This window comes from Homalodisca vitripennis, chromosome 6 (genome assembly GCF_021130785.1).
Source record: "Homalodisca vitripennis isolate AUS2020 chromosome 6, UT_GWSS_2.1, whole genome shotgun sequence".
NCBI classification, from domain to species: Eukaryota; Metazoa; Arthropoda; class Insecta; order Hemiptera; family Cicadellidae; genus Homalodisca; species Homalodisca vitripennis.
In genome coordinates, this window is record NC_060212.1 from 107,039,051 (window position 1) to 107,066,130 (window position 27,080).

The 27,080-nt window shown below is 34.5% G+C and overlaps 1 protein-coding gene across 1 annotated transcript; it reads right to left on the minus strand.

The window, feature by feature from the left end:
- Positions 1-3,686: 3,686 nt before the first annotated feature.
- On the minus strand, positions 3,687-15,409 carry LOC124364689 (M-phase phosphoprotein 6). The gene is made up of 3 exons (XM_046820357.1): positions 15,128-15,409; positions 5,577-5,677; positions 3,687-4,098 (listed from the first exon to the last, which is right to left on the minus strand). The coding sequence occupies exons 1-3, from the start codon at positions 15,182-15,184 to the stop codon at positions 3,768-3,770; spliced, it is 489 nt and encodes a 162-aa protein (XP_046676313.1). The 5' UTR covers positions 15,185-15,409; the 3' UTR covers positions 3,687-3,767.
- Positions 15,410-27,080: the final 11,671 nt, after the last annotated feature.

Sequence of the window (27,080 nt, forward strand, 5' to 3'; positions counted from 1 at the left end):
AATGCCATAGATGACTTGGTGCGAAATGTGATTGAGGCTTTTGCTCTGGCCGCCTTTTGTGACCTGAGCAAGGCTTTTGACTGTGTCGATCACCAGGAATTGTTGTTAAAATTAGAATTTACGGTATTAAAGGATCTGCCCTACAATTTTTTGAATCATATTTAACCAATAGAGAACAGCTTGTTTGTATTAATGGAGATTGGTCAAACAGGGTGAGGGTGGAGCATGGAGTACCTCAAGGTTCTGTGCTTGGACCCTTACTTTTTTGATTTCAATAAATGACTTACCATCAAATATTTCATATCCAGTTAAATCAATTTTATATGCGGATGACACCACCTTTTTTGCAGCCGCTGGCATGATGGGTGAACTTTCCCATCTAATAAACAGTGCTGTAAATGAGGGGGAAATCTGGTTTAAAAGCAATCATTTCAAGTTGAATTCTGATAAAACCCAACACTTAGTCTTTATTTTGAGGCCTTTTGACCAAAATTTACAACCCAAAGATGCGTGTGTCAAGTTTCTTGGGATGCATTTAGATAGCAAACTTCAATGGAATTCCCATGTAGATCATGTGTCAATTAGGCTATCTAGAGTTGTCTATGTGATTAGACATCTTAAAGCCCTTGTTGATATGAGATATTTAAAAATGGTTTATTTTGCAATCTTTCAAAGTATCTATAGATATGGCTTAATTTTCTGGGGTGGTTGCAGTAGAACAAAAGAGATTTTAATTATTCAAAAAAAGGTTATTCGTATTCTCGCAAATGCAGTAGATGATGCCCACTGCAGGCCGCTGTTTCAATTATTAAAAATTCCAACAATAATTAATTTGTATATTTATGAACTTTTATCTTTTCAAAATGATGTGCATTCTTATCACACCAGAAATAGTAGTAATATTTCAAGGACGCATTCCAGGCTAGGAAAAACACTCAATAGCCACGTAGAAATGTCTTTCAAAATCTATAATAAAATTAATAAATATATTAAAATTAGCAATTACTTAAACAATCAAAAGTTTTTATTAAACAAAATTGTATGAATGGCTGTTGAATAACCCAGTCTATTCAGTTCAAGAATTTTTGCTTTTGAAACAAATAGATATTTTTTAGATAGCTATATGCCTATATTGATACTTGTGATACATTTAAATTTCTGAGCTGGTGCAATATTGTTGTATATGTTATATTTAAACTTTTATGTGCAGTTTTTTGTTATTTAACTTCAGTGTTTTTATGCTATTTTGTCTTTCATAATAATTATTTTGTCTGTGATAATTTATTCTTATGTATGTTATTTTTATGTGCAATATTTATTTATTACTAGCGGGCCCGGCGCGCTTTGCTGCGCATTTCAATAATTTTTTGCAAAAGTTGCCCGCGGCTTCGCACGCAATTTCCCGTTGAAAACAGTACACTATATTCACTTATTCTTTTTCTATCACATTCTAAACATTGCTGAGATAATTGATAGTCGTTCCATCGTGAGCCTCTTGGGCGTATTATGAAGGTATGTACCATATTCCTGCCTCTATCTAGCTGTTACCCACGGCTTCGCACGCAAATCTTAAGAACCGAAGTCCTTATATTACTTAGTAAATTTTTTTTTTTTACTATAATAAATTTTAGATTAAATTAGTTATATCTCCGATGCCACGATTGAGCTTGCTTTGTTGTCTCGATCGAGAGAATATGTACACACGGAGTTTTGAGAACCATACTTCTGTCAAAAAAAAAACAACTAAGGTTGATTTTATAACATTCTTTATATTTGTAGCCAACGTAAGATAGTAATTATGATATCTGCATTACTCTTCTGATCAAGCATGAGCATGGTTTATATTAAATAAATATTGCAGTTAAAGGTGAATTTTTACGTCAAATTTGAATTGTATTATCTGGATAGTAAAGTCTATGTTTAACAGTGATTGCAAAAACAGTTTAAACAAAATTTGTCGTTTCTCTTAAGCTTACTCTATGCTTTAAAACTATAAGTGTAATATATGTTTACAAAGAACAGCTGATTAAAAATTTGAAAAGACGTTAACATATGTTTGCTGCAATGCATTTCTTATGGGTATTTCTGTAACCAGTGGGGCGGAATCCTGAATCGGGAAAGGGATGGGCATAGCTTATAAACCTTCTCCGTGGAAAAATACATATACGTACAAATTTTCATCATGATCGGTCCAATAGTTCACGATTCCATAAAGAACAAACATACAAACATTCATTTTTTATATATATAGATAACCTAGTAAAACTTAAAACCCATGCCTGTTAGCTAATGATATATTCAAATATTTATAATTTTTTATGCCATAAATTATTGAAAAAAAATTGACTGTAGCTAATTCAAGCTGTAATATGACTTTGTCAATACATAATATGTATTATGTCAACGACAAAATTAAGATTCTTGATTCTTTTAAACTGTCTTCTTTGAGTTTTACTAAGCAGTTGCAGATGGAAGAGTTCAAGGCTAATCTTGTTGCAACATGAGAACTGATGTGTCAGTTGACATTTGACAAAGGGTTTTATGTTACCAATATACTTGAATAATATACTTGCATATATTTTAATACATGGAAATTTTGCAGTATTGCAATAAAAAAGTATTGTATTTAAATTTAATCTAAGCTAATTATTTTAAATCCTAAAAAATAATTTACAGATTTGGCATCATTTAATATGCCGATGGAGTGCCGATGGCCGAGCGGTCTAAGTCGTTGGACTTGGGGTCTGAGTTAGAGATAGCGCAGGTTCAAATCCTGTCTGTGACCGTTGCACTTTTTATCAGTACAATCAACCTCGTACTGTATCGACTCTCCCCTTTATTCTGTTTGATAAGATCCTCGCACAGGCCTGTGGCCCATGAGGACGGACAGAATAAGGCTTAAAAGGAGATCGGCCTATCCTTAAAAAAAAAAAAAAAACTTTGTCAAACAATTTGAAGCTTATAGTTGGTAATTTAGCATTGCATGAATGCACATTATAAAGGTAACTTATTTATATTCACAAGCTTTATAACTCAAAACAAAGTACACTACTACAAAAAAAAAAGTTTAAATGGTTGGTGTCTAGTAAATTTTTTATAACTATATTTTTTTGTTATTTCACTTATTTAAACATTTTCAACAGACGCCAGTTTTTAAATATTAAAGAAAATAACACAATTTATTTTACTTTTCTGTTATCTATCCAAACCTATGTGTTAAATTTGCTTTCTTTAGCTTAACTAGTTGTAGTGATAATTGTTTTGTAAAAGATACAAAATAGCAGCTAGCAGCTAAACGAAAAATTTCTCAACCTATGTCTATATGTCATTTTTTGTTCGAAATAATGAATACAATCATCCACAGAAGTTTGTGACACCCTTTTGTGAACACCCTGTATACCATGCAGACACCAAAAACACCTTGCCAGTTCTAGAGTTAAATTGACTACAAAACATGAATTTCACAAACAATAAAGGAAGTTAAGTAATAAAAACATTTTAATAATACTACATTGAACTGTTTGAATATTACTACTTCTGCATTTTCTTTCTTTTCTGAAATATGTTATTTGAATATAATGTAAAGTTTCTTCAGAGATATTTTCATTTACCAAATGTGCAAATAATACACCATTGCATGATTATGAGCAACCAGGAACTTGCAGGAAACAGTAAAGAACACATTATAAAAATATAATTAAATGTAATTTGTTATATACAGATAAAATCAATATTAACAGTACAATAATCCTCACAATTAAAACACTTTATTCGTCTTTTGGCTTTATAAACTTGTACTTTTTTTTTGGAGGCTTATCCTGGTTTGAGTGTACGTCATCTGAATTCTTTTTTTCATTGCTTTTACGACTTTTCTTACTTTTGTATTTGCTTGCGACAGTTTCTACTAATGACTGTCTGTACTGAACCATCTCAACATCACTGATATCTGCACTCATGGACGTGTTCACTGGTGGTCTTTTAGCAATTTCTTCTAATTCCATTAAGCGTTCTATTTCAGGATTCATTCCTCGGAAAGATAGTCGCCCATCAATTAACCCTTCACAGGGAATAAAACTTGGTTCCAATATGTAGTTGCTTCTGAAAAATAACATAGTTTATTGTGCCATATTGTAGTTGTAACACAATGGAATTTAATAATGAAACCTTAGGAGCCGGCTGTACTGATGGCCTTTTCAATGGGAGCCCCATAAAAAAATTAAAAAAATGAAATTATTTAAAAAAATTAAAACTATTTGTACTTCACCATTTATATATTCAAAGAGTACATAGCCTCCACTTTACACGAAGAAACTAAAACGTTTTTGGATGTTATTTATTTTCAAAAATTTCATAAGGCCAATTTAAAAGTCCAATAAACAATCAAAATATATAAAGTAAAAAAATACACAAGCAAAAACGGCATAAGAGTAAGATTAAATAGTTGTAGAAATTTTACTGAATATAAGGATGGAGCATTGTATCACTAATAAATAATCTTTATTTGTAGTATGAACTCTTACGAGTTATTAAAAAAGTCGATAATAAAGCTAGTTGAGACCAAATAAAAAGTTCTTGAGATTATTAAATTAGAATAAGAGTTAATAACAAAAAAAAAACATACTTTAAGATATAACATTTAAAATAGTCTTTAACATACTTTGATAGTGTCGAATAAACATACTTGACATTATTATTTTTCTTAAAGAAAATCTACATTAAGATTATAATTGATTTATGTAATTAATTCCCAAACATGATTCATACTTTTAGTACATCATATAAACATTACTGCATTATTTACATAAATATTATTTTAAAATAAACTAAAGAGTGAAGCGTTTATAATTTTAAAACTTAAACAGAATATGATTTACAAGTGCTGATCATTTATGTTAGACACATTGAAAAACTCATCCAGTGAATAAAAAGGCATATCTAGAAGCCAGTTATCAAATATAATGTTTTACACACTTTTTACATTACTGCTATAAGGTAGTTCACGAGAATTTTGTGAAGAATATTATGCCAGGGTATAATATGATTTCTGTTAAAATATTCTAAACAGTTGGATGATTTTTTTATTATGTGTATGTTAATCTTCTGCAGGATATATGTATGTTGCAAAATTCCTCTCACAAATGAAATAGCATCTCCACAATATACTTGTAGTATAAGCCAAACCGTTAAAATATCCTCTTTGAAGAAAAGTTCCTTCACTATGTTCGTGGTGTAGATTAATCATATTTTTCACAATTAAAGTATATTTTGATGTTTAATTACTTGTGTTGCTATGAATCAAGTTTCCAAATGCAAATTATGTGATTAAATATGTGCAAAATATAAAAATATAAAATATGTACTGAGTATAGTAACTACTTGAAATATGAAAGTCTTGATGAAGCCTTCTGTTATTGTATCACTATGTACTAATTTACAGTTTTCATCTAGTATGAGCCTAAATATTTGTAGTTAGCAATTCATATAATTTATAAACATTATAAGATCTGAGCATATTGCTATTAGTTCACTTCAACCTAAAGGGTTCAAAGTAGGCTCTCGATGAAATAAATACTTACATTCCAGCTTTCATCCCCTCAGTTAATTGGTCCTCAAAGAGCATCCTTCCTTCTTCATCCTGTATCTCCTTCAGAGCTTGGTCTTTACTTTTTTTCATAAACTGGAATAATAATATTGCAATTAATAATTTAAAATTACAAATCTCTAAAATTCGAAGAGTAAATGAATACTCTATAGGTACACCATGAATTAGATTTTCTTAATTCTTAGGCTTACACATAAATTTGTTAACTGAAAATTATTCAGTTAAAAAAAAAAAAATAAATATTAAATACTTTGTGAGACAAAAATATTTCAAGATCTGATCTGTGTTGTTGAGAATTTTTCAATGCGGTTTGAACCAGAAAAACTTGGTGATGGTCACATTAGTTTTTGCCTGTCAATCAGAGAGTCTTTTTATAAAGATGAAAACATTGATTACTTTTTAAAAATAGGCTATAATAAAATTTAATACTAATTTATCCAAGGGTTTTGATTCTTAAAGATGATGCTTACATTATAATTTTGTGTTTTTATTTATAAGTAAAATAGAGTCTCATCAACAAGGTCTGGTCAATACAGACATTTGGTTAATCTGGATTAACCCTTTGAGGAGTAATGACGTCTTGGAACGTCACTAGGTTCTGTTAAATAAGGAGTAACAGCTGAAACATGAAAATACAACCCAGGAATAAAAAAAAACACATTAAACGTATTTAAAAAAAAATTGATTACAAATTAAAATGTACAAAAGTTGGAATGTTTACATTTTTTTGTGATTTACAAATTTTTTTGGTGTGAAATTCCTCAAAACAAGGGTAAATACACAATGCTACATTGCAGTCTGGGCAGTGAAATGTGGTATCCTTCCTCTTCTTTTCACGGGTGGTTGTGTTGTAGCATACATAACACCGCTTTTGAGCTTTCCTTGCTTGACCTTCAGGAGTAGGGAGGGGGTGGGCAAAATGGCGCGCTGTCAGAAATAAGATGGTTGATAATAATGTCTTATTTGCCAATTATTCTGCCTCAAAAATTACACTACCAACTATGGTTTGGTTTAAAATTAGTTTTAAATAACTATATGGTTCTATAGGGATGCAAATAAAACAAAAACAAATGAAAAAATCAATTTCGTAACAAACAATAAATGACGTTCTGGAACTCATGATAAATCAATTTAAAACACACTGTATTTTAAAAAAATAAAGAGTATTACACTTTGTTTGACAACTCTTGAAATATAACTCCTGAACAAAGAAAATGTAGTTTCTCATTAACACTAAGTTTTATGTGACTGAAATTTTGAACTGAATTATATTGGGTCGATCCATATGAAGTGGTCCAATGAGGGTTGCTTTGACTATTTTTAAATATTTTCAATTTTTTATATGTTTTTACCATATTCATAAGAGGTTAAAAAAATGATTTTTAATTAATTTTATCTTATACTATTTATGCATGGCGGCCATTTTCGTTTACAAGATTTTTGGCTTTGTAGACATTAGCGTTAAATTGATTATCACTGGATTGGATTATGCTAGAGCTTTCAAACCAAACACAATTCTTTTCAGAAAGATCTCTTCTACAATACTTGTTATCTTCTTCATAGCTCTAAAAGCAAATTTTAACTCCAAAATCGTCCCCAAAGTTAGGTATTGACAATTGGCAAATTTCACTTTTGGAAGCTTAACAAACAAAGAAGGGATGATTTAGCACAGTTCAAACTTTTTTCTCAGTTAGATAGCATAGCTTACTAACATAAAATAGAGTTTTAGCCTTAAAACATGTTTCCTTAATTTTTTTATAATTTTTTGAAAGTTTAAAGCTCTACATCTCTGGTGGGACATGATATAAAAATCTGATTGTTTCACAGCATGTACATACATTTGAACTTTGGTACTTGACTGAGCAAAGTTATGAATTTTCAAAAGTTAAGAAAAAACAGATTTTTGCCAATGTTAATATATATATATATATATATATATATATATATATATATATATATATATATATATATATTTTATGCCTTATTGTGCCCGTCCTCATGGGCCACTAGCCTGTGCGTGGATCTTACCAAACACAATAAGGGGGAGAGTTGATACAGTACAAGGTAGATGGTACTGATAAAAAGTGCAACGGTCACAAATAGGATTCGAACCTGCGCTATCTTTAACTCAAGACTAAAAGTCCAACGTCTTAGCTCGGCCATCGCCAATCCCCTAATTATGCGAATTACTTAAATATGAAGGTGGTATTGGCCTATGTTTGATGAATTACAAGTTTACTCTCAATGCATATGTACTTATATGTGTTTAAATATGACTACAATTTATATATAAAAATAAAAAACTTTTTAGCTTTTGTTCTAGTTCTTTAGACATAGTTTTAAATTGAAATGAAATTAATGAAAAATGGTTTATGAAGGAATAAACCGAAAGTAGTTATAATAATACAATTATTATTATAATAATAAAAATAACATCAATAAGAATACAGAACAAAATCTATGTGATCCTCATCAGTGAGTCAGATCAGTAGACAAGTCTACTTAAGAGCCTTGTAGACAAGTCTGCTGAGCGGACAAGTCTGCGCAGGAGTTCAGTGGACAAGTCTGTACTTGATTATGAACTGCCCTCTCTAATACCAGACATATTTGCTCAGTCAGTCCAGATACTTCATAATATGTGGTTGTGTGGGTTAAGATACTTTTAAGTTTTTTACTTTTAAGAGTGCAAATATTTTGTTTATTGATTTAAGGTTTAAAATTTAGCTGTGAATTTGAAATTTAAAGTAATGTTGTAAACATTTCCTATCTAAACTTTTACATACATTTTTTAATTCTAAAAATGGATGAACAATGCTCTATTGGAAAATTATTAAGTGAAGATTGTAACAAATCATTTTATGGTCCAGTTTCTAAAACCCTGAAACATTTAAATGAGTTTGAAGAAAGTGTTCAAAATTTGTTTAAATTTAGAGTAAGTTCTTCAATTTCAAGAATGTGTGAGCACCATGAAAAGAAATACATATTAAAATACAACCATATTTTTGGAAAATACAGCTGTGATCCATTAAAAATTCATAAAAAGCCTATTTCTAAGGGCCTAAGAGAAATTAAACTTGACCACTTATCCCTGTTAAACCCAAATGATTCTGACACAAAATTTAAAATAATCACTGGGAAATCTTTGTGCCCGAACTGTTTTTCAAAATTAACTACTGTTTCAAATCCAGAATCATCAGATACTTATGAAGGCTTGGCTGATGCCTATATTCCTAATAAAGAAACTATACAAAAATTAGATTATGCTTTTTAAAATTTAGATGTATCTCCTGCTTCTAAAATAAGAAAACTGAGTAGTGGAAAATAGTCAAGCAGCTATTGAAGGAAGGTTAAAAAATATCAGAGAAGATAAGAAAAAATTTGGAAACATGTTTCGCATCAACACATCCTGACACTGCCAGTTCATAAAAAAATGAAGGGTCAGAAGTATCAAATGCCGAGTATTGTGATTTGGGTACTTTGGGATTATACCGACCACACCCAGACATGAATCGTTATTTGACATTTTGCTTCTACTGATTACTAGATTAGCATAGAACAATATTTCGTCAATATAAAACAGGAATTGTCTTATCGCAAACCCTTCCCCATCCTCAGACAGGTGTCAAAGTCGAGCGGTCTAGTAGATAACGTGATTGCAAAGTCTCGCCGCCCGTTCAGCTGGTGCGTCGCTTTGTTGTACTTCCGTGTTTTACCTCTACATTTCTCCAAACACAAAAATTAAATAAAAACAAACATTACCAAACTAAAACTAAACTCTTTATTGAAAAAACACCCAAAACTTGTTTTTATTCTTGATCACACTCCGCCACCCAAAATGCGAGTACCTCCGGCCATCAGCGCGGGCTGATGTTAACGAAAGAAAAACATCCCTCGAGATAGTACCTATCAGTAAAATATCAAATTCTAGAGGGTCTGATCAGAAATATAAATTGAATTGTAATGGAAAGGCAATGTACCGTGCAAATCATGTGATGCCGCGCGGCCTGCCGTGGGCCTGATCAGAAATATAAATTGAATTGTAATGGAAAGGCAATGTACCGTGCAAATCACGTGATGCCACGCGGCCTGCCGTAATCGGGATTCTCGAGAAAGATAAGATAACAGCGACAACAATACCGATCACAATACCTGGAGATGCTTGTAAGTTTGTAATTTTGTAATTAAAGAGTTGTTTTTTTTCGTTCTATCATGTTTGTTTCTATAAATTTATATTTTTGTGTTCTTCATACTGGTGTGGTCAGTATAATCCCAAAGTACCGTGATTTGATTGAAAAACTGAAAACTAAATGTTTATTAGCTGCTGAAGAAGAACAAGTAAAAATACTAAGTTTAATACAGTTCGAGGACTTTAGCTGTGCGCGTGACCTTGAGTGTGTGGTGATAGGTGGGAAGGGTGGCGGGGTAGCATTATGCGCTGCGTCCCGAAAACATTTCCTCATGGGTAAAACCCCTCCTTTCAGGAACCGTATTGGCCCAAATAACTCATCACACTCGCTAAAATCAGTCTGTTCCATATTGAAGAACATCGAATATCGACTGCAAAACTATTGAGGGAGGTGCTAAGGGACAAAATTAATTTCCAGGGTTGTGAGAAAAGTTTGAGGTGGGTATTAAAGGACCTGGGATTTACTTGGAGAAGGACGGCAAACAATAGGAAATTATTAAATGAAAAGCCAGAAATCCGAGAGAAAAGGATAATGTACTTGAGAGAGTTAAAAAATTACAGGGATCAAGAACGCCCCATAATGTTTAGACGAATCTTTTACACTATCGCCTCACATATCTAACCAAACTTGGTCGGATAGCTCAAATGAAGGGTTACACGAGGTGGAGAGAAAGGGATCGTGCCCAATGCTTTTACCTGTTGGAAAGCAAACAACCACAGTGGAGACTACCACGACAACATGAATTGGGACATATTTATGAAGTGGATAAAGGAAAAGTGTTACGACTTCCGCCTTACCACCCAAACCTCAATCCCATTGAGTTAATTTGGGCCGAAGTCAAAAGTTATGAGAAATACACTTTTCACTATGTTTCAAGCTAAAGCTCTATGCGAAGACAAGATATCAAGTATGGGTGCAGAAGAGTGGTCAGTAAAGTGCAAGCACTTGGAGAAAAGCGAAAGGGACTATGCAGCCGCAGAACCCCAGATTGGCAATATTATACAATCCCTTATTATATCAGTTGGTTCGGATACAGACAGCAGTGACAGTGACCCAGAAGAGGAGGACAATTTGAGTGGGATTAAAGAACATTTGTTATTAGAAAATTATATTCTAGCATTTTAATTAACTAAATATTATTGAAGTGATTGTAAATTAAATAATAAGAGAATACCAAATAATAGCAACAATAGGACTTATCCTTGTTTTTCAGTTGTTATAGTGTTGTTTAACGTGTTTTTGAAAATAACGTATGTGTGAATACTAATCGGCAAATCGAGATCGTCAGTTTAAAGTCGTTAGAGATTGTTGCGCCTTCATCTCAGCGGCTAGCACGTAACGCAACCCGCTTTACAGATAGCGTTTGTTTTTTAAAAGGGTAGTATTAGGGCTGCACGAGCATAGCTAAATTCCTCCAACTGTACCTGACTCTAGGTCGAGACAAAAAAATTGCTAGTCAATTCAAAGTTTCGGACCATTTAATTCAACTTACCAGAAGTTTAGTAAGAGAACAAGGTATTCTTCCAGTTTTAGGGAAAAAGAAAGGAGCAGGTATAAGCGAAGAAACTATTGAAAAAGTGAAACAGTTTTATGAGAGTGATGAAAATAGTAGAATGTGCCCAGGTAAGAAAGATTGTATATAAGTAGTTATAAATGGCACTAAACTAATTAAACAGAAAAGTCTAGTGCTGTCAAATCTAAATGAGCTGTATGTGGCTTTCAAAAATGCTTATCCAGACTGCAACATTGGCAGGTCCAAATTTTATGAACTGCGCCCAAAATGGTGTGTAATTGCTGGTTCTTCTGGACACATTCTGTATGTGTTTGGCTTTACCACCAAAATGTGAAGCTTATTATAGCTGGTGCAAAATTTAATGTTAACTATAAGGACCTACTTGATTTTTTAGTCTGTAATACAAATGATTATGACTGCATGATGTCTACTTGTGCAAGTTGCTCTGCTAAAGAGGTTCTTCTTCAAATACTCCAGGAATCTGAAGAAGAAATACCAGACAATGTGACATTCAAGCAGTGGGTCACAACGGGGGCAGGTGGAAATGGTTACAATAGTAAAGTCTCAGGAGGAGTTCTTTGAATCATTAGGAGAAAAGTTAATGAACCTTAAAAAGTCACCACTACATCTCCAAAATTCAAAGTCAATTTATGAAAGAAAAAAAAGGCTTTCTGAAAATGAATGCATAGTCTTAGCTGACTTTGCAGAAAATTTTACTTTTACGGTACAGGATGAAATTCAAGGATACCACTGGGTCAACGACCAAGCAACTGTGCATCCGTTTGTGTTATATTATAAAAATGAAAAAAAGGTCAGGTATGTAGTTGTTCCATCTGCATCCTTAGTGACTACTTGGAGCACAACACTGCAGTTGTCCATGCATTTCTTAATCATGTGACAAAATTTATAAAAGAAAAAAGCCTACTGTGGAAAAGCTCATCTATTTTTCTGATGGTAGTGGCAGTCAGTATAAAAATAAGAAGAATTTTTTAAACCTGTGCTACCACAAAATAGATTTTGGATTTGAAGCTGAGTGGCATTTTTTTGCCTCCTGCCATGGCAAAAATGCATGTGATGGAGTAGGAGGTACTACAAAACGGGAAATGAGCAAAGCAAATTTAAATGTGTTACCTCAAAACTAAATCCTTACAGTCAAGGATATGTACACATTTTGAAAGGATAATATTAAAGGAATAACACATTTCCTTGTTAAGAAAGAAGAAATAATATTACATATCGAAAGACTTCAAACCAGATTTGACAACTGTCTGCCAATAAAAGGTACACAGGGATTTCATAGCATTTCAGAACAGTAAGGCGCTATGTTACTTCAGAAACAGCTATTATGTTGATCATAAAATTGCTTCATTTACAGTAAGAATAAATTCTTCGTTGTTTATGATGAACAGTGGTGGCTTGCAGATGTTTAAAAAGTAAGTTTGGAAAACAATGATGTATTTGTGAAGTTTTATGAACCAGCTGGACCACGGACATCATTTAAAAAATCAACCAGTGATACGGTTTGGATCCTACTAAAGAACGTGCTGAGAAAACTTTCAGTGCTTGAACTTACCACAGCTATTGGAAGATCGTATTCTATTTCTCAAAAGCTATCCGAAGAAATAAGTGTACTTCTAAACAATTATAAGAGTTAGAATGAGGTATGTAATTACATCAGTTATGTGTAACGGTTTCAGATCTGGTATAGACTTTTTTTCAAAGGCCTATGTATCTCTGATTTTTCTTTGTTTTGAGACCTTCTGTCTATATTAATAAACAATTTAACACTACATTCCATCCTAACTTTAAGTACTTTCCAATACCACCTTCATATTTAAGTAATTTGCATAATATTAACATTGGCAAAAATACATTTTTTTCTTAACTTTTGAAAATTCATAACTTTGCTCAGAGTCAAATATCAAAGTTCAAATTTATACACTACTTTAGCACTATATATATGTACATGCTGTGCAAAAATCAGATTTTTATATCATGTCTCACCAGAAATATAGAGCTTTAAACTTTCAAAAAATTAAGGAAACATGTTTTAAGGCTAAAACTCTATTTTATATTAGTAAGCTATGCTATCTAACTGAACAAAACGTTTGAACTATGATAAATCATCCCTTCTTTGTTTTTTAAGCTTCTAAATAGTGAAATTTGTCATTTTTCAATACCTAACTTTAGGGACGATTTTTGGGAGTTAAAATTTGCTTTTAGAGCTATGAAGAAGATAACAAGTATTGTAGAAGAGATCTTTCTGAAAAGAATGGTGTTGGTTTGGAAGCTGTAGCATAATCCAATCCAGTGATAATCAATTTAACGCTAATGTCTACAAAGTCAAAAATCTCAAGATTCTTGTAAACGAAAACGGCCGCCATGCATAAACGGTGATATATAAATAGTTTTTGAACCTCTAATGACTGTGGTAAAAACATAAAAAAATGAAAATATTTAAAAATAGTCAAGCAACCAATTTAACTTTTATTGGACCACTTCGAATGGATTAACCCTATTACGTAAAATTCTATTTACATGCATACGTCTAACTCTGTGATGTCTTTTGGGATGTTGGCAACGCAATTCACAAGGCGCTAGAATGTGTACAAATAGTCCCGAACATTGCCATTACGAATGGTAATCATTAAAATAAAAGTAGGTTTTGTTTATCTAAATTCTGTATTAGAATTCCCGTTAAGTAGACTCTATAGAATTTGTTTTGTATTTGTTGTAAGTTGTTAATCATCCATTTATAAAATTAATAAGGAATTAGTTTAGGAATAAAGGTTTTTGTTTATTAGTTTTGTTAAAGGGCAGTTTTCCACTAGTAAATAAATTATGTAACATCAGATATACGACTGTTGCAAACCAGAGAATCAAACCTTGGTAGGCATATATAATTTATTCAGTAACATTGTGACTATAAATATGAAAATAGCAAGGTCTGTGAATGTGATAGTATTATATTACATTCACTACCAATTCACTATTCACAACTCAAAAAATGCTAGCGTTCTGGAAATTGTGTATAGGTGTGTGTCTGTGTGTTATAATAGGCCGTCCTGTATATAACTATTCAACAGTTAGCTCCTTACCACCTTGAAAGGGTAGACTTTATTAAACGGCTGGTACTTTGGTAATATCCTCAGGCAATACCAATACTTTTTCTTACTGGGAATGATCGGTTGTTTTCTGCCTGAGCGGAAAGGGGCACTTACGTGATCTGAGCTCAAATTAAGTTACTACTCGAGAATGTTTTTATTATTTGCCACACTGCTGGCCAGAGGGATTTCGGTTTAGCCTTTGTCACATGATCTGAGCTCAAATTTAGCTTGTTATCCCCCCCACCCAGAAACCCCGATTCCCCTAGATTGTTGGACTATTCAAGATATAACCTAAATTTTTTAAATTACAAGTTCAAACATCGAAGGCCAAGGGGCGTTTCCATTGTAATTTCTGAAATTATTTATACTCCCTACCTTTTTTTATCTATTTTCCTAGTATCCTATACATGTATTTTCTTGTTAAAATTGGCTAAAAAGTGTGAAGTGGCTAAAGTAAATAGGCTAATTACCGTTTCCTCCTTGAAATAATTTAAAATGTAGGAACTATAATATACAAGGCCCATTTGATTTTTCGAATTAAAGTGCTGTGACTATCCCGAATTTGACAAGAAATCAATATCTTGAATTGGAAATTAAATAGGCTATGCCATGAAAAACTTGACCACAAGTTTTATAAAGTCCCCTTAGTATACTCAACAATTGTAAATACTAACCTTCATTTCAAGAATACCTTTACTCAACAATTGTAAATACTAACCTTCATTTCAAGAATACCTTTGGAGAGTTTCGTTTTACCAGAATCTCTATAAGCCATGGTTCTATATTTTTTAAATACCTTATACCTCGCAAAATAAGTTTTGACAAGTAGGCTATTATTTAAATTGTCAAATGTAAGAGAAACACTACACAGCCAAGTAACTGAACTGTTATTGCACTATAGTTCTAATTCACAACTACATTAAAAATGTAACCTAAGATTCCGGATTCCCCAAACACAGAACAAACACAAACTAGCAAGTGTGTGTTTGTTTGATTGCTTGCCGATGTGCTGTTTTGTTTTTTTTTACGCCATGGAGAAAGCTGTGTGTATACTTAATAGCAGTTTCACCCATAGTTTGGTGATACATACTCAAAGCCAATAATAACTCAATACAAAACAAATCCTTTAAAAACACGTAGTGTATACTGTATCATACTATCTAGTGTATACCCTGTTTCTTAGTAATTGACTATTTTATTATAAAATTGTGGTATCGTATGTAGGAGACATTACAATTATCAAACACAATTCAAACATTTCCACTCGGTTTCCTATGTATGATTTAAAGACTAGTGATAGATAAAATAATGCCAACTCACAGACGTTTTTGTAGCTTTGTGCCTGGTTCACGGGGACAGCACCTCTAGCTCGTTCAAGGCTTCCAGAAGTTGACCTGCGCAACGGAATTACAACTCTCTCTCATCTCTAACAACAGAGACTGGCATAGAAGAGGGGGGGGGGCGATTGGTGCATATGGAAGTCACAAGTTTCGGATTGACCGAAAGTACACTAGGCAAGATTCAGAACCGCATTTAGGAGAGTTCCGCTAGTTTGCAAACTAGTACAAAAGGGCATCGGGACCATGGATGGTACTACTACAGCCATAGAGAAAACAAAGGGTTTATTGACTTATTGTTCACGGTCCTTCCTAGACGAGATTCTGGGCAGAATCACGTAGGTCGTAGGCACGTAGGTCGTAGGCACTTAGGTCGTCGAGGGACGCTACGGACGGCAGACAGGGACTACGCGATGAGTTCAATCAATGGGAGAAGCGGTCAGTGAGAGTGAACTTCAAGTGAGGCCACCCCGGTGACTGCAGCTGTAGTCTCTCTGGTCTAGTCCACCAGATTGGGATGATCCACCAGATGCAGAAGAATACTGCGAGAAGCACAATCAGCAGGGGTTTGTGCACTAGCGATGTAACGCCAACACTGTGTGGGAACAAGTTCCTGTGTTTGCGCCATACGGTTTGCTGAATAAGTCTTGTGGTGGTAGGGGGACTTTATAATCAAGAAAGGGTTATACTAGAGTCACGTCACAGGGACATGGAGTTAATGAAAAATGTTTACCTAATTGTTCAGCGCAATAGCTAACCAGTTGGGCTAAGAGGTGCGTAGCCCACAATTTCAGTCTTAGTAGTGTAAATCGCTTAAGAGGGACAACATGAGTTTTTGGCGTATGTTGTCTTATGCGCACTTCACGTTCACGGTCTGTGCACCTCGAGTATACTACGGCCAGGTAACCAGTTTTGGACGAGTCAGGTAACCCACATATTTCACAATTTATTGTGTCATTTATCTGTAGAGGACGAGGTATAGATAAATCAGTCACAGTTTTAAGCTCTGACACAAAAGAGTTACACTTTTGCGCAAGTTCAGTCTCTACTTCTATCTTCTCTCTAGAAGATCGTCCCAATTACTCCCAGAAGTCTAAAGAAACTGCATAAAACATTTAGTGCTCATTATGCAGGAAGAGAGAAAGCCGCAAGGATCATAGATCTTGGCTATAACGCTAAGCACTTTACATTTGGTGGGAATCTGAAGTCTTTGTTGTAAGTAAACGAGTTACTTTGAGAGACCAATGTAGGCCTTATATAGGGATTTGGGAATCATCTGATTGTTATGAAAAGACGGGAGTCTTACAGTAATCTTCAGGAAGTCCTTTTAGAAGTTCAGGAGAGTTGGAAACTAATTTCTTAATTTCGAAGCCTCCTAGCTTCAGAAGTAGGGTAAGTTCGTCTTGGATCTATATTTATTCTTCGACATTGTTAGCACCAATGATGATGATGATGATGTCATCCACATAACTTTGATGTGTGAAGACCTCGACTGCGTGAGGAATACGTTCACCTTCATCTTGGGCTAATTGCATCAAGGTTTTGATGGCAAGATATTGAGAACTGTTCAGACCATATGTCATAGAAGTGAGCTAGTAGACAGAGAGGGGTTGAGAGGGATCTGAATGCCAAAATATGAGTGAAAGCGTTAATCATTCGCGTGCACCTTTATGGGATGGAAAATGTATGTGTCATGAGTTAGACACATTGTAGTAGCTAAACTAATAATATCACAAATGCTATCTTGAAGCTTTGGTCCTGTTATCAGGACATCACGTAGAGAGAGGTTTTAGCTGTTCTTGCATTGCAACTGGCATAAAAACCCTGACCGTGTACTTACCGCCAACCGTGATAGTATAGAGTTGCCCCGACCCACTGAGCTCTCAGCCATTTACTGGGCCTCGGGACCGCCATGTACGGCTGTGAAGCTTGAATTGCAAATACAAGGAGAGTTCCCAGTGGAGACGGTGTGCGGAGTTTAGGGATGCTTCTATAATACGTTATGATGGGGTAGAACATAGTAAGGAGACGACCAGTCAGGATCAGGACACTCAACCATGTGGGCAAGGTACTCAGGCATGAAGTTGAGATAGGGAGTTTAAGAGTCAAATTAATTTGAAGTTGCCTTCAAGAGACTGGAGCCTGTGCTGAGCAAGAGCTTTAGAAGTTCTAAGAGAGAGATTTTCGGGCTTAAAGTGGAGGTGGACGACATAGTGTCCTATATTGTCTAGTCTATAGTGAGTAGAGTTGAAGAAATACAAAGTAATTCTTCAGCAGTTGATTCTTTATTTCAGAGAGGGGGAATGCTGGAGAGAAGAGTTGTGGCCAACCGTATTGATTGAGAGTAGAGGGATAGAGACTTGAGAGACAGGCTGCACAGGGTGTAGACAGGGAGCAGTACCCATAACCACGACACCTAGATGGATATCATGAACATGTGGCATACAGGTATTAATGCCGAAACAGTAGTGCTCAGGCCTTAAAGCCTGAGAGGGAGACCTTTGACTTTGAATGTCTTTAGGTGGAGTAAAGTGTGGTGTCTTCTTTGACATATGACACAAGAGGCCTTACATTTTCATTATGGTAGAATGCGTGTAGCCAGGCATGAAATACAATGTCTCTAGATCTTTATTATATTGTGATGTTTGCTAGTTGTATGTTTCCTGAATACAGAACAAATGTACCTACGCGGTGGAAGTGGCGGGCATTGTCACATCTTTAGGGAAGATATGGACTTTGCGGGACAGAGTGGTTTAAGCCTAGAATTGTAGTTGGTTTTCATGAGACGTTGAGTGAAGATTGGCATCATCAACACGTGTACATTCAGTGTTCAGGAACTGTATAATTTCCTTAACAGATGGGAGATTATAAACCTCATCACCTTCAGTTGGTGTGGGCCGAGAGTGTTCAAGTGTTTTGATCAACCTGTGGTCAAGGTTTAGTAACATATGTGCGGTCACGAGAGAGCTATTTACAGGGATAACGCAAAGCAGGGCTTTAAGAGCTTCGGTATGATCATAAAACTAGTTAACAAAAGCACACGTTGGCTTGATAGCTCCATCTAACATAGGCCTACTATGGAGTCTAGTACGTAGTTTATATCTAGAGTAGTGAGTCTTCTAGAGTTGTGATAGCGTTTACGCATTAAGTTCTACGCTATTAAGGGGCAGTGAGACAAACTGGAATACCGGTGGACAGTAGAGTAAAATAATTTTATAAACGAGACCAACCTTAGTGGGGATCCGTCAGTGTTTTAAATATAATTTAGGGAGCTTGACATTCGAGGAGAAGGTAACTGGGAGCTCGTAAACCTATGAGTGTAAAGGCAATAGACGCATTACTTACTTTATTGAACAATAAACTTTGTAAGTACTTCAATCACACTAGATATTTGGATATACAGATCATTTGTTTGATCTATGTCTTGAGTTAGCACTAATTTCATCCGATTTCAAAAGACGCACAAACATAGCCCTAAAGTCAGTAACCCTCTTTGAGATTTCGGCACTGTGAGTCTTAATTGTAATAAGTTGAACTTGATTAAAAACGGAAAGAGATGCTTCGATTTTCGAGACAAATTCACTGATTTTGTTAAGGCGGGCTTTAATGGAGTCAGTCGACTTACGGTAGGATTCGAACAGTAGTTCACGAGGCATGTTGAACGGCTTTTAAAATAATAGAACACAATATAGTAACACAAAAGTAAACAAGTTTAGCAACAACTTTTAATAACAATTATTTTAATAACAAGTTTAGCCCGTAAGCAATACGAGCCGGTATCTATCACAATGATTACATTATAATTCATGAATGAGGAACAATTCCAATCAATTCACATAGACTATATAGTAGATATAAAAGAGACAAAATATTTTAAGTTTGAGTTCAGCATAATTATTTCGTAGTAGAACAGCGAAACAGTTAGCCTCAGTGGTGGGTTTTAGTACCAGTAAAAATAACTGTTACAATTTGAACTGTTAGATAGACTGTAGTAAATGATTGGCAAATTAGATTATTAACCACTAATTAAATAGGTTTCAATATTTACTAGTAAAGAATACAAAATTGTATTGACTATTTGGTTTAAAATAGTACAGCTGACTTAAATAATTTTCTGTACGTGGTTTAATTTGAACAGAGAAATTTAAACATTTAGCCTATTTAATTTGTAATAAATACAGAACAATAAATTATTTTACATCTTTTGGGAGGAAACATACGTCTGAGAGTAAAAAATATTTCAACATAATACTAGTTTAATGAACTAATAGAGAATAATATAAACTAATCCTCTAGATACGAAGTATAAATTAGTCCCCGTACTTAAACATATCTATTGTGAGCAGTATAGATAAATAATCAATTAAACTAAATCGCTTTAGAACAGATAAATTGCTACATTTGACAAACAATGAACAATAAGTAATTAATACAATAAAATTAAAAACAAGAGTTAATTGACAATGATTACAATTTCACAATAAAACTACAAATTGGTTCCAGTGAGCTAATTCAATTAAGCGAGGCAATGCGACATAAACAAACACACGCAAACTGTAATTCAACCTTCAATGGAATTCATTGATTAATGAATTTGTCCAGAACAAGATATCTGCAAGCTGAGAAAATGAGAGGAGAGATTGCAATTATCAATAACTATTCAAACATTTCCGCTCAGTTTTCTTATGAATGATTTAGAGACTAGTGAGGGGGAGAAAGGTAAAATTGTGCCAATTCACCGATGTTGTTGTAGATTTGTACCTGGCTCAAGGGGGCAGCACCTCTAGCTCGTTCAGGACATCCAGGGGTCGACCGATGTACATTGAAAAACAGGCCACTTACGACACCTCCCTCTTGTCACTATAACAGTCACTGGCATTGCGGGAGAGACGATAAATGCATGTAGGAAAACAGCCATTTGTGGATGTATACAGTCTAATGTCAGTTATTCTCCTAAAATAGTCTGACATGACTTTGATACATACGACCTCAAAATCCAAGTCGAAACTGTTGCCAATTTTTAATGACTCGGTCGTTGATTCGTAGCGAATTCAAAATGTTGAATTTTTAAGATAATGATTGCTTTGGGCTTGACTCTATGCATCGAGACAACCAACACAACAGGTTTAAGCTCCTCACACATGAGCGTCAATTCATCAACCTCGTTGGTCGCAACCTGGGCGTTCTAGTGAATTATTTTGAGGTTTTTAATTTAAAATTTTTAATTGTATGATTTATTTCAATAATTTCATTTGAAATTTGACAATTTTTTCAAATTCGGGCTGGATCCAAAGTCGTCCCTAGGTTGGTTCCGCATGGGTCCGTACTGCCAAGTTTTTACCCAGGAGACCCTCTCATGGTGTCCCGCGTATGATAGGCGCTGGTGATTTGGTGACGGCTGAAGGGCACCAGCCCTCTCTCCGAGGACCTCTCGGACCTATCTATACATATTGCAAATATTATACACAGGTCCCCTTGAATTCACGCAGGATTTCAATAAAACCCAACCAAAATACTTAAGAACTACTTAAAACAACACTTAAACGAAGGGGGTGGGTGGGTCATGGAGAAGCTTAGTTGAGAGGAAGTGGAAACACATTTTCTGCAGGTCTGGCAAGGGTTCCACCAGGAGTCACCACGTAGGACACCAAGCGCACCACTGTCAATACCAGGGATGACCTTGATGAATTGGGCTAGAGAGGGGAAATGTGATCTGCTGCACAAGTACAAGGTCGTCTTTCTTCAGGTTGAGGGTTGAAGCGCACCATTACAATGTGCGCAAATACTCCCTGCGCCAGAATTGGAGAGTAGATCATTCAGGTTGGGAAATGAGAGGATGAGAATTTGGGTTCGCCTCTATTTGAGAGATTTAAAGTCATGCATTAATAGAATGTCAGAACGCATTGCAAATATTTTACACTAGTTAACGGGACACATAATATGAATTTCGTTGAATACTAATTATACAATATCTAACATTTCTTCACGTTATCTCGAGATCTTTTGACAGTAGAGAGTTGTACTGCCTTTCTCGCGATCCCGAGAACATAGGGAGTATAGGGGGGAAATTATATATGGTTGTTATTTGATACTTTGATCTGAGCATAAATTTGATCTGAGTTAATCTTACAAGAGTTGTTGGCATTTATTGTGTATTCACTACTTTACCTTAGAATAAATCTGTCAGGCTTTTGTTTAAAACAATATATTTGCGCGCATGTTACAATTCTGTTAAGATAACATGAGATGACAATGGGTTATTATGTGTTGACCATTTCCTCCCAATATATTAGCTAATTTTACCTGGGTGTCAGGAATAATTTTGTAACATTAAAAAACTGTTACCAATTTCACTAGTGGTAATTTTTAAGACAACCAATTAAAATGGTAGAGCTGCGGATATGATGGCAGGCCTGTACTCAGACCGGTGTTTTCGTCAAACTAGGCGTGGACCTACAGTCCTACAATCGGGGGTTTCGGACAATATTTTACCTCAGGGGGCCCGGGCCCCACACGTCTATTTGAAGGGGTCGTGTCGACTGACGATACATTACAGGGCCCGGCCGAATATCTTTTCCAGGCCTTTTTCTGTGATTTTCCGTCTATTTATTATACTTAAGATTTGTATGTAACTATAACATAATTATACTACAATGACTATACTTTCGGTTGTTCCAATTCTTGACTTATTTTCTGGTAATGAATACAATGGAAACTTTTTTTAAAATTTATTGTTAGATTTGAATTTTTCTATATGTTGAAATCTCGATGGGTGTACAAGTAAACAAAACTGGATCTATTTCGTTGTACGTAGTTTAAAACGTATTGTGATGTCAATAGTAAACATAATGTAATCCTGTGTAAGGAAACTAAAAACGAAATTACTATAAACCACGAAAATCGAGGGCTGATTACTGTCCTTGAGGGTTTCCTTTGTGTACTTCGACGGTGGTCTAGTTTTTACGAGTAGACTACAATGTTTATAATGGTTTCTAAATATTTTCTAATTGTACCAACAGTTTCCTTCTTGTCTATATTTATCCATTCCAGAGCTCTGTTTTTATATAATTAAATTGTTTAGATTTAGTATTTAGATTATTTAAGTATAAATCTGTTACAGTAATTTTCAGGTCAAAGAATATACCAAAAGCTAACTTAACTTCCTTCCCGAAGTTAGTTATAGTATGGTGAACTTGAGATGCTGTCAAATCTCTGTCAGTTCTTTTCTCTCTAAATTCACGTTATTTGTGGTAATTATTTTGTTTAAATAGTTGGGAAATGTTGGTGAGATTGATATCGAGTGGTAACTCTCTATTTAGTTTTTTTAAAGTGGTACCGTACACTATTGATAAATTTCATTCAAAAGGTATAATAGTTGTTTAATTTGTTGGGATATTCATCATATCTACACAGTGTATGTTCAAGTATTTATAACGGCTTGAGCAAAAATGGTAGTAGGCACCAAATGTAGGCAACTAACTAACTAGTAAAGCTACAACAACGGCAGTGCATAATAACAATGAAAAATGTGACGGTGTGGCATAACTTTAAAGATTAATAACCTGGAATATTTATGATCCTGTTAAGACCAAATTTGTATACAATATAGCTACAAATGTACTATTTTGAAGAATACAATACAATTTTAGAATTATGTTAAATAGGCTACGGATCTCTTAACGTAATTTTGTAAATCACTATTAACGTGTATTTACAAAGCTGCCAAGCACGTACTGACTGTCGATTTTCGATATCTTTTTCTACGGCATATTTATTATTGTTAGAATTTAGTTTTTGTTATTTTGTTGAATCGTTTTAAAATTTATGTTTTTCAACTAATTGTTAATTTTGATATTATTATTATTAGTTTTACATAGTAGAGAAAATAAGTGCCTCCCACAAACCACAACAATATTCAATGCATGCGATCTAAAATTAACTTAGTGGACCCGCTGACAAAGTTTTTGAATTTGGCGAGTCCAAACATTTCAGAATCTTGTATAAAATGTAATAAATAAAACTAAACGTTTAATTTTAACACAAATTTAATTGCTCATGTTATGTTCATGTACTTCTCGTTAGATAGCGCAAACCACCATACTTCTGAGGAATAAGTTTGCCATCTTGTATCAATTTGATATATTTAAAATATTGCACAGAAGATAGTTTATTATTTAAAAGTAGATATTCATCACTCTAGGGCTCATATGAATTGTTACCCTGTTGAGAGAATTATTTATCTACTTCCGCAGATACAATATTTCTTTATCGTCTAGTTCATCAATTTAAATTTGAAGATAGATAGCTTGTTCTTCTATCTTGCTTTCAGTAAGGATTAAACCTGTAACGTATAACAGGATTTTTCCGGACATTTGCCATAGTGTTATTGACCGCGCCATGTTGACTTTAGACCATTTTAACTCTAAATTCTCCATGGAAGTTCCTAAGTACTTCTAACACCAAAGACAGATCCTGTAGCTCCAGCACCAGCTCGGAGAGTGAGCTAGGCAGGCGCGGACCGCTCGCTAGGAGGGCACGCGGCACAAATAGCGAGTGTGGAGTGTGGACGCGCTCGGGATTCCATGACTGCCCTGCATCACTCGACCTGTCAACTCGGAATCAATCAATCAACCCAGTGAGTCAGGTGGTGTGGGAGCGAACCCGGCTACATCGATCCACGCTGCGCTAGCGTCGCCAGCTAGCCGCTCGCCAGTCCCCCGACCGCTGCCCAGCCGACAGGTCATGGCTGTCCTCTTAGCGTGTGTTTGTTGTGCCTCGCTCATCCTGCCACTCTCCTCGGCCGTCACCCAACTCCCTAACACCACCGGTATCGATGGAGAACTCACGGCCAAACTCGCCGTCGACCACTTTTTCTCCCTCTGGTTGGTCTTCAACAACGAGGACGTGTCCATGTCAGGTAAGGCTCGTCCACCGATAACAAAATATTTGTGTTTGTAGAAAATTTCAAACATTCGCGAATAACCAATTTCAAACATCTTTTTAACTGAAAATTTCTTCGTCGCTTAACTAAGTCGTAGTGATAAGTAGACTCGTTGGGTGTGTAGTTTTAACATTGTTATTACTACACGTCTGGAATGTACTCAGACAGAACATGTGTTTACATTGTAACTACTTTAGTTACATTAGGAGAGAACAGTAATGCTGTATTTGTTTGTGCGTCGAGGAATAGTGAAGTAGATAAGGAAGGTAAAGTACTCGTGTCGTACTTAAGGGACAATAGTAGCCTGTACTTAATGTCTTTCGAATTAAATCTCAGTTTTAAAGTTGACCTTTAGTTGATCTAATGATGACACTAAGTCTTATGTGCGGTAAGTATAAAATATGACAGATATAAAATACACCGATTTGTAGTATGTATTTAACAAAAAAGGAACCAATCATTTTACCCTCAAAACCATTGGTTGCCCGCATCATGTATGGTCAAACATCAGGTTGACAGTTTTACTGAGGAGGGCGCCGCCTAGCCGTTATCTCGACTGTAACTCGTCACTATTCATTGCCGTAGCGAATGTGTTAACGACATACATGCAAGGGCCAGAGAAGTAGTGGCTACTGTAGCGTTCACTGCCTACATTCTATCCTGATTGCCCATAAATTTGTACAATCAGCGAAAGGTGTTTTGGTTAATCTTTGATAAAAAACGGATGACGCCCAAGATGTGAATTTTATACCTATATGAAAATACGTATAATATATATATATATATATATATATATATATATATATACGAAATATATATTATATAACTTATTTAGGATATTGAAAAAATAAAATTGCCCTAAGTAACAGTTCAATACAGAACTGCAATTTCTTATTTATAAATCATAGCATTTGAAAGTCATTTTCGTAAGGCATACAAATAAATAAAATTCATATTCTTTTCTTCTACAAATGTTCCTTGGGTCTGGTTACAAATTTAATAAAAAAAATATTAACGTACTAATAATAATACTAAAATAAAATATTCAAGTACTTTATTGTTATAATTCTTAGTGGAACAATCGAAACCCCTTTTCTATTATTCCTGTCCTTATGGAAGTAATATTAAAGGGCCTTAATTCTGAAATAAAAAAAGGCCTACTAAAAACTTTGTATCACACAGTTATCTACATCTACAAAACTATAGCTATTCAGCAGAAAAAGACAATATCGAGTTGCCCGTTTTTAGCGAATTATTTTAATTGCCAACGTTGATAGATGATTTTGTGAAGTTCCAATACTGATCAAATGGTTCCGTTATTTGACAGGTAATTTGTTATGTCAATGGCGTTTCTGAGGAACAGATGTGATTCATAATGACTCATCAGTCTTAAGCAGAATCAAAACTGTTGACACAAAATGTAAACTCACGTTCTTCATCTCGTAGTAACAGTTATAGTATTTTATTAAATACTGGCGCAAAATTACGTGTGATTTAGATGAATATATATACGAAACGCTTAAAAAATCAGTAACCCTATGTTTCGAGATCTGCAATCTGATCTCTTCTTCAGGTAAATAACTAACCTAACACACAATTACAAACTAGGTTAAAATTAACAAATCATAAATTACCAGTAATTGAATTCTAAAGTAAAAATGCAGACCTATTGTAACCTGTATTTTTCAGTTCAGTATTAATAATTAGGTTGTGTTAAGTTATTTATTAAGTGCATATTTTCAAGTTAGTAAAGTTGACACACAACATGGTGGTTGTTGTGATTCCTGACTTACGCGTATCACAACGCTCTGGTATGATTTGTTTATTTTAACCTAGTTTGTAATTGTGTTAGGTTAGTTATTTACCTGAAGAAGAGATCAGATAACAGATCTCGAAACGTAGTGTTGCTGAATTCTTTTATCACTGAACGATGGTAAATGTCCGGAAAATCCTCTTTCCTTCACAATCCTTCCATCGTCAAAAACAAAATTCAAACAAATAACCGCTTAAAGTGGAATATCTTGCGAAATTGCAAACAAAAAGTGAGAAAACTGGTTTAAGGTTCTTATGAAGCACAACTCTAGGTCGTTTTATGGACAGGCGTTTCAGTCAGCCACGTGGTATAATTATTATGGATTTATTCACACCAGTTGTAATTACAACTAGCTGGTTTTATTTGAATGAAAAATAACCATTTTTCTATTTGATTTTCGCCACGAAACAACATAGAAATGAATACATCAGTAATGTGTAGATAAACCATAAACAAAATAAACGCCATTGATGCTCTCTTTGTTTGTTATTATAAAATTTTATCTTACTCGTGTTGATAACAGCATCCTTAAAACTGATGCATATAAAAGATCGGTGCACGTTCACCCCACACCGCCAAA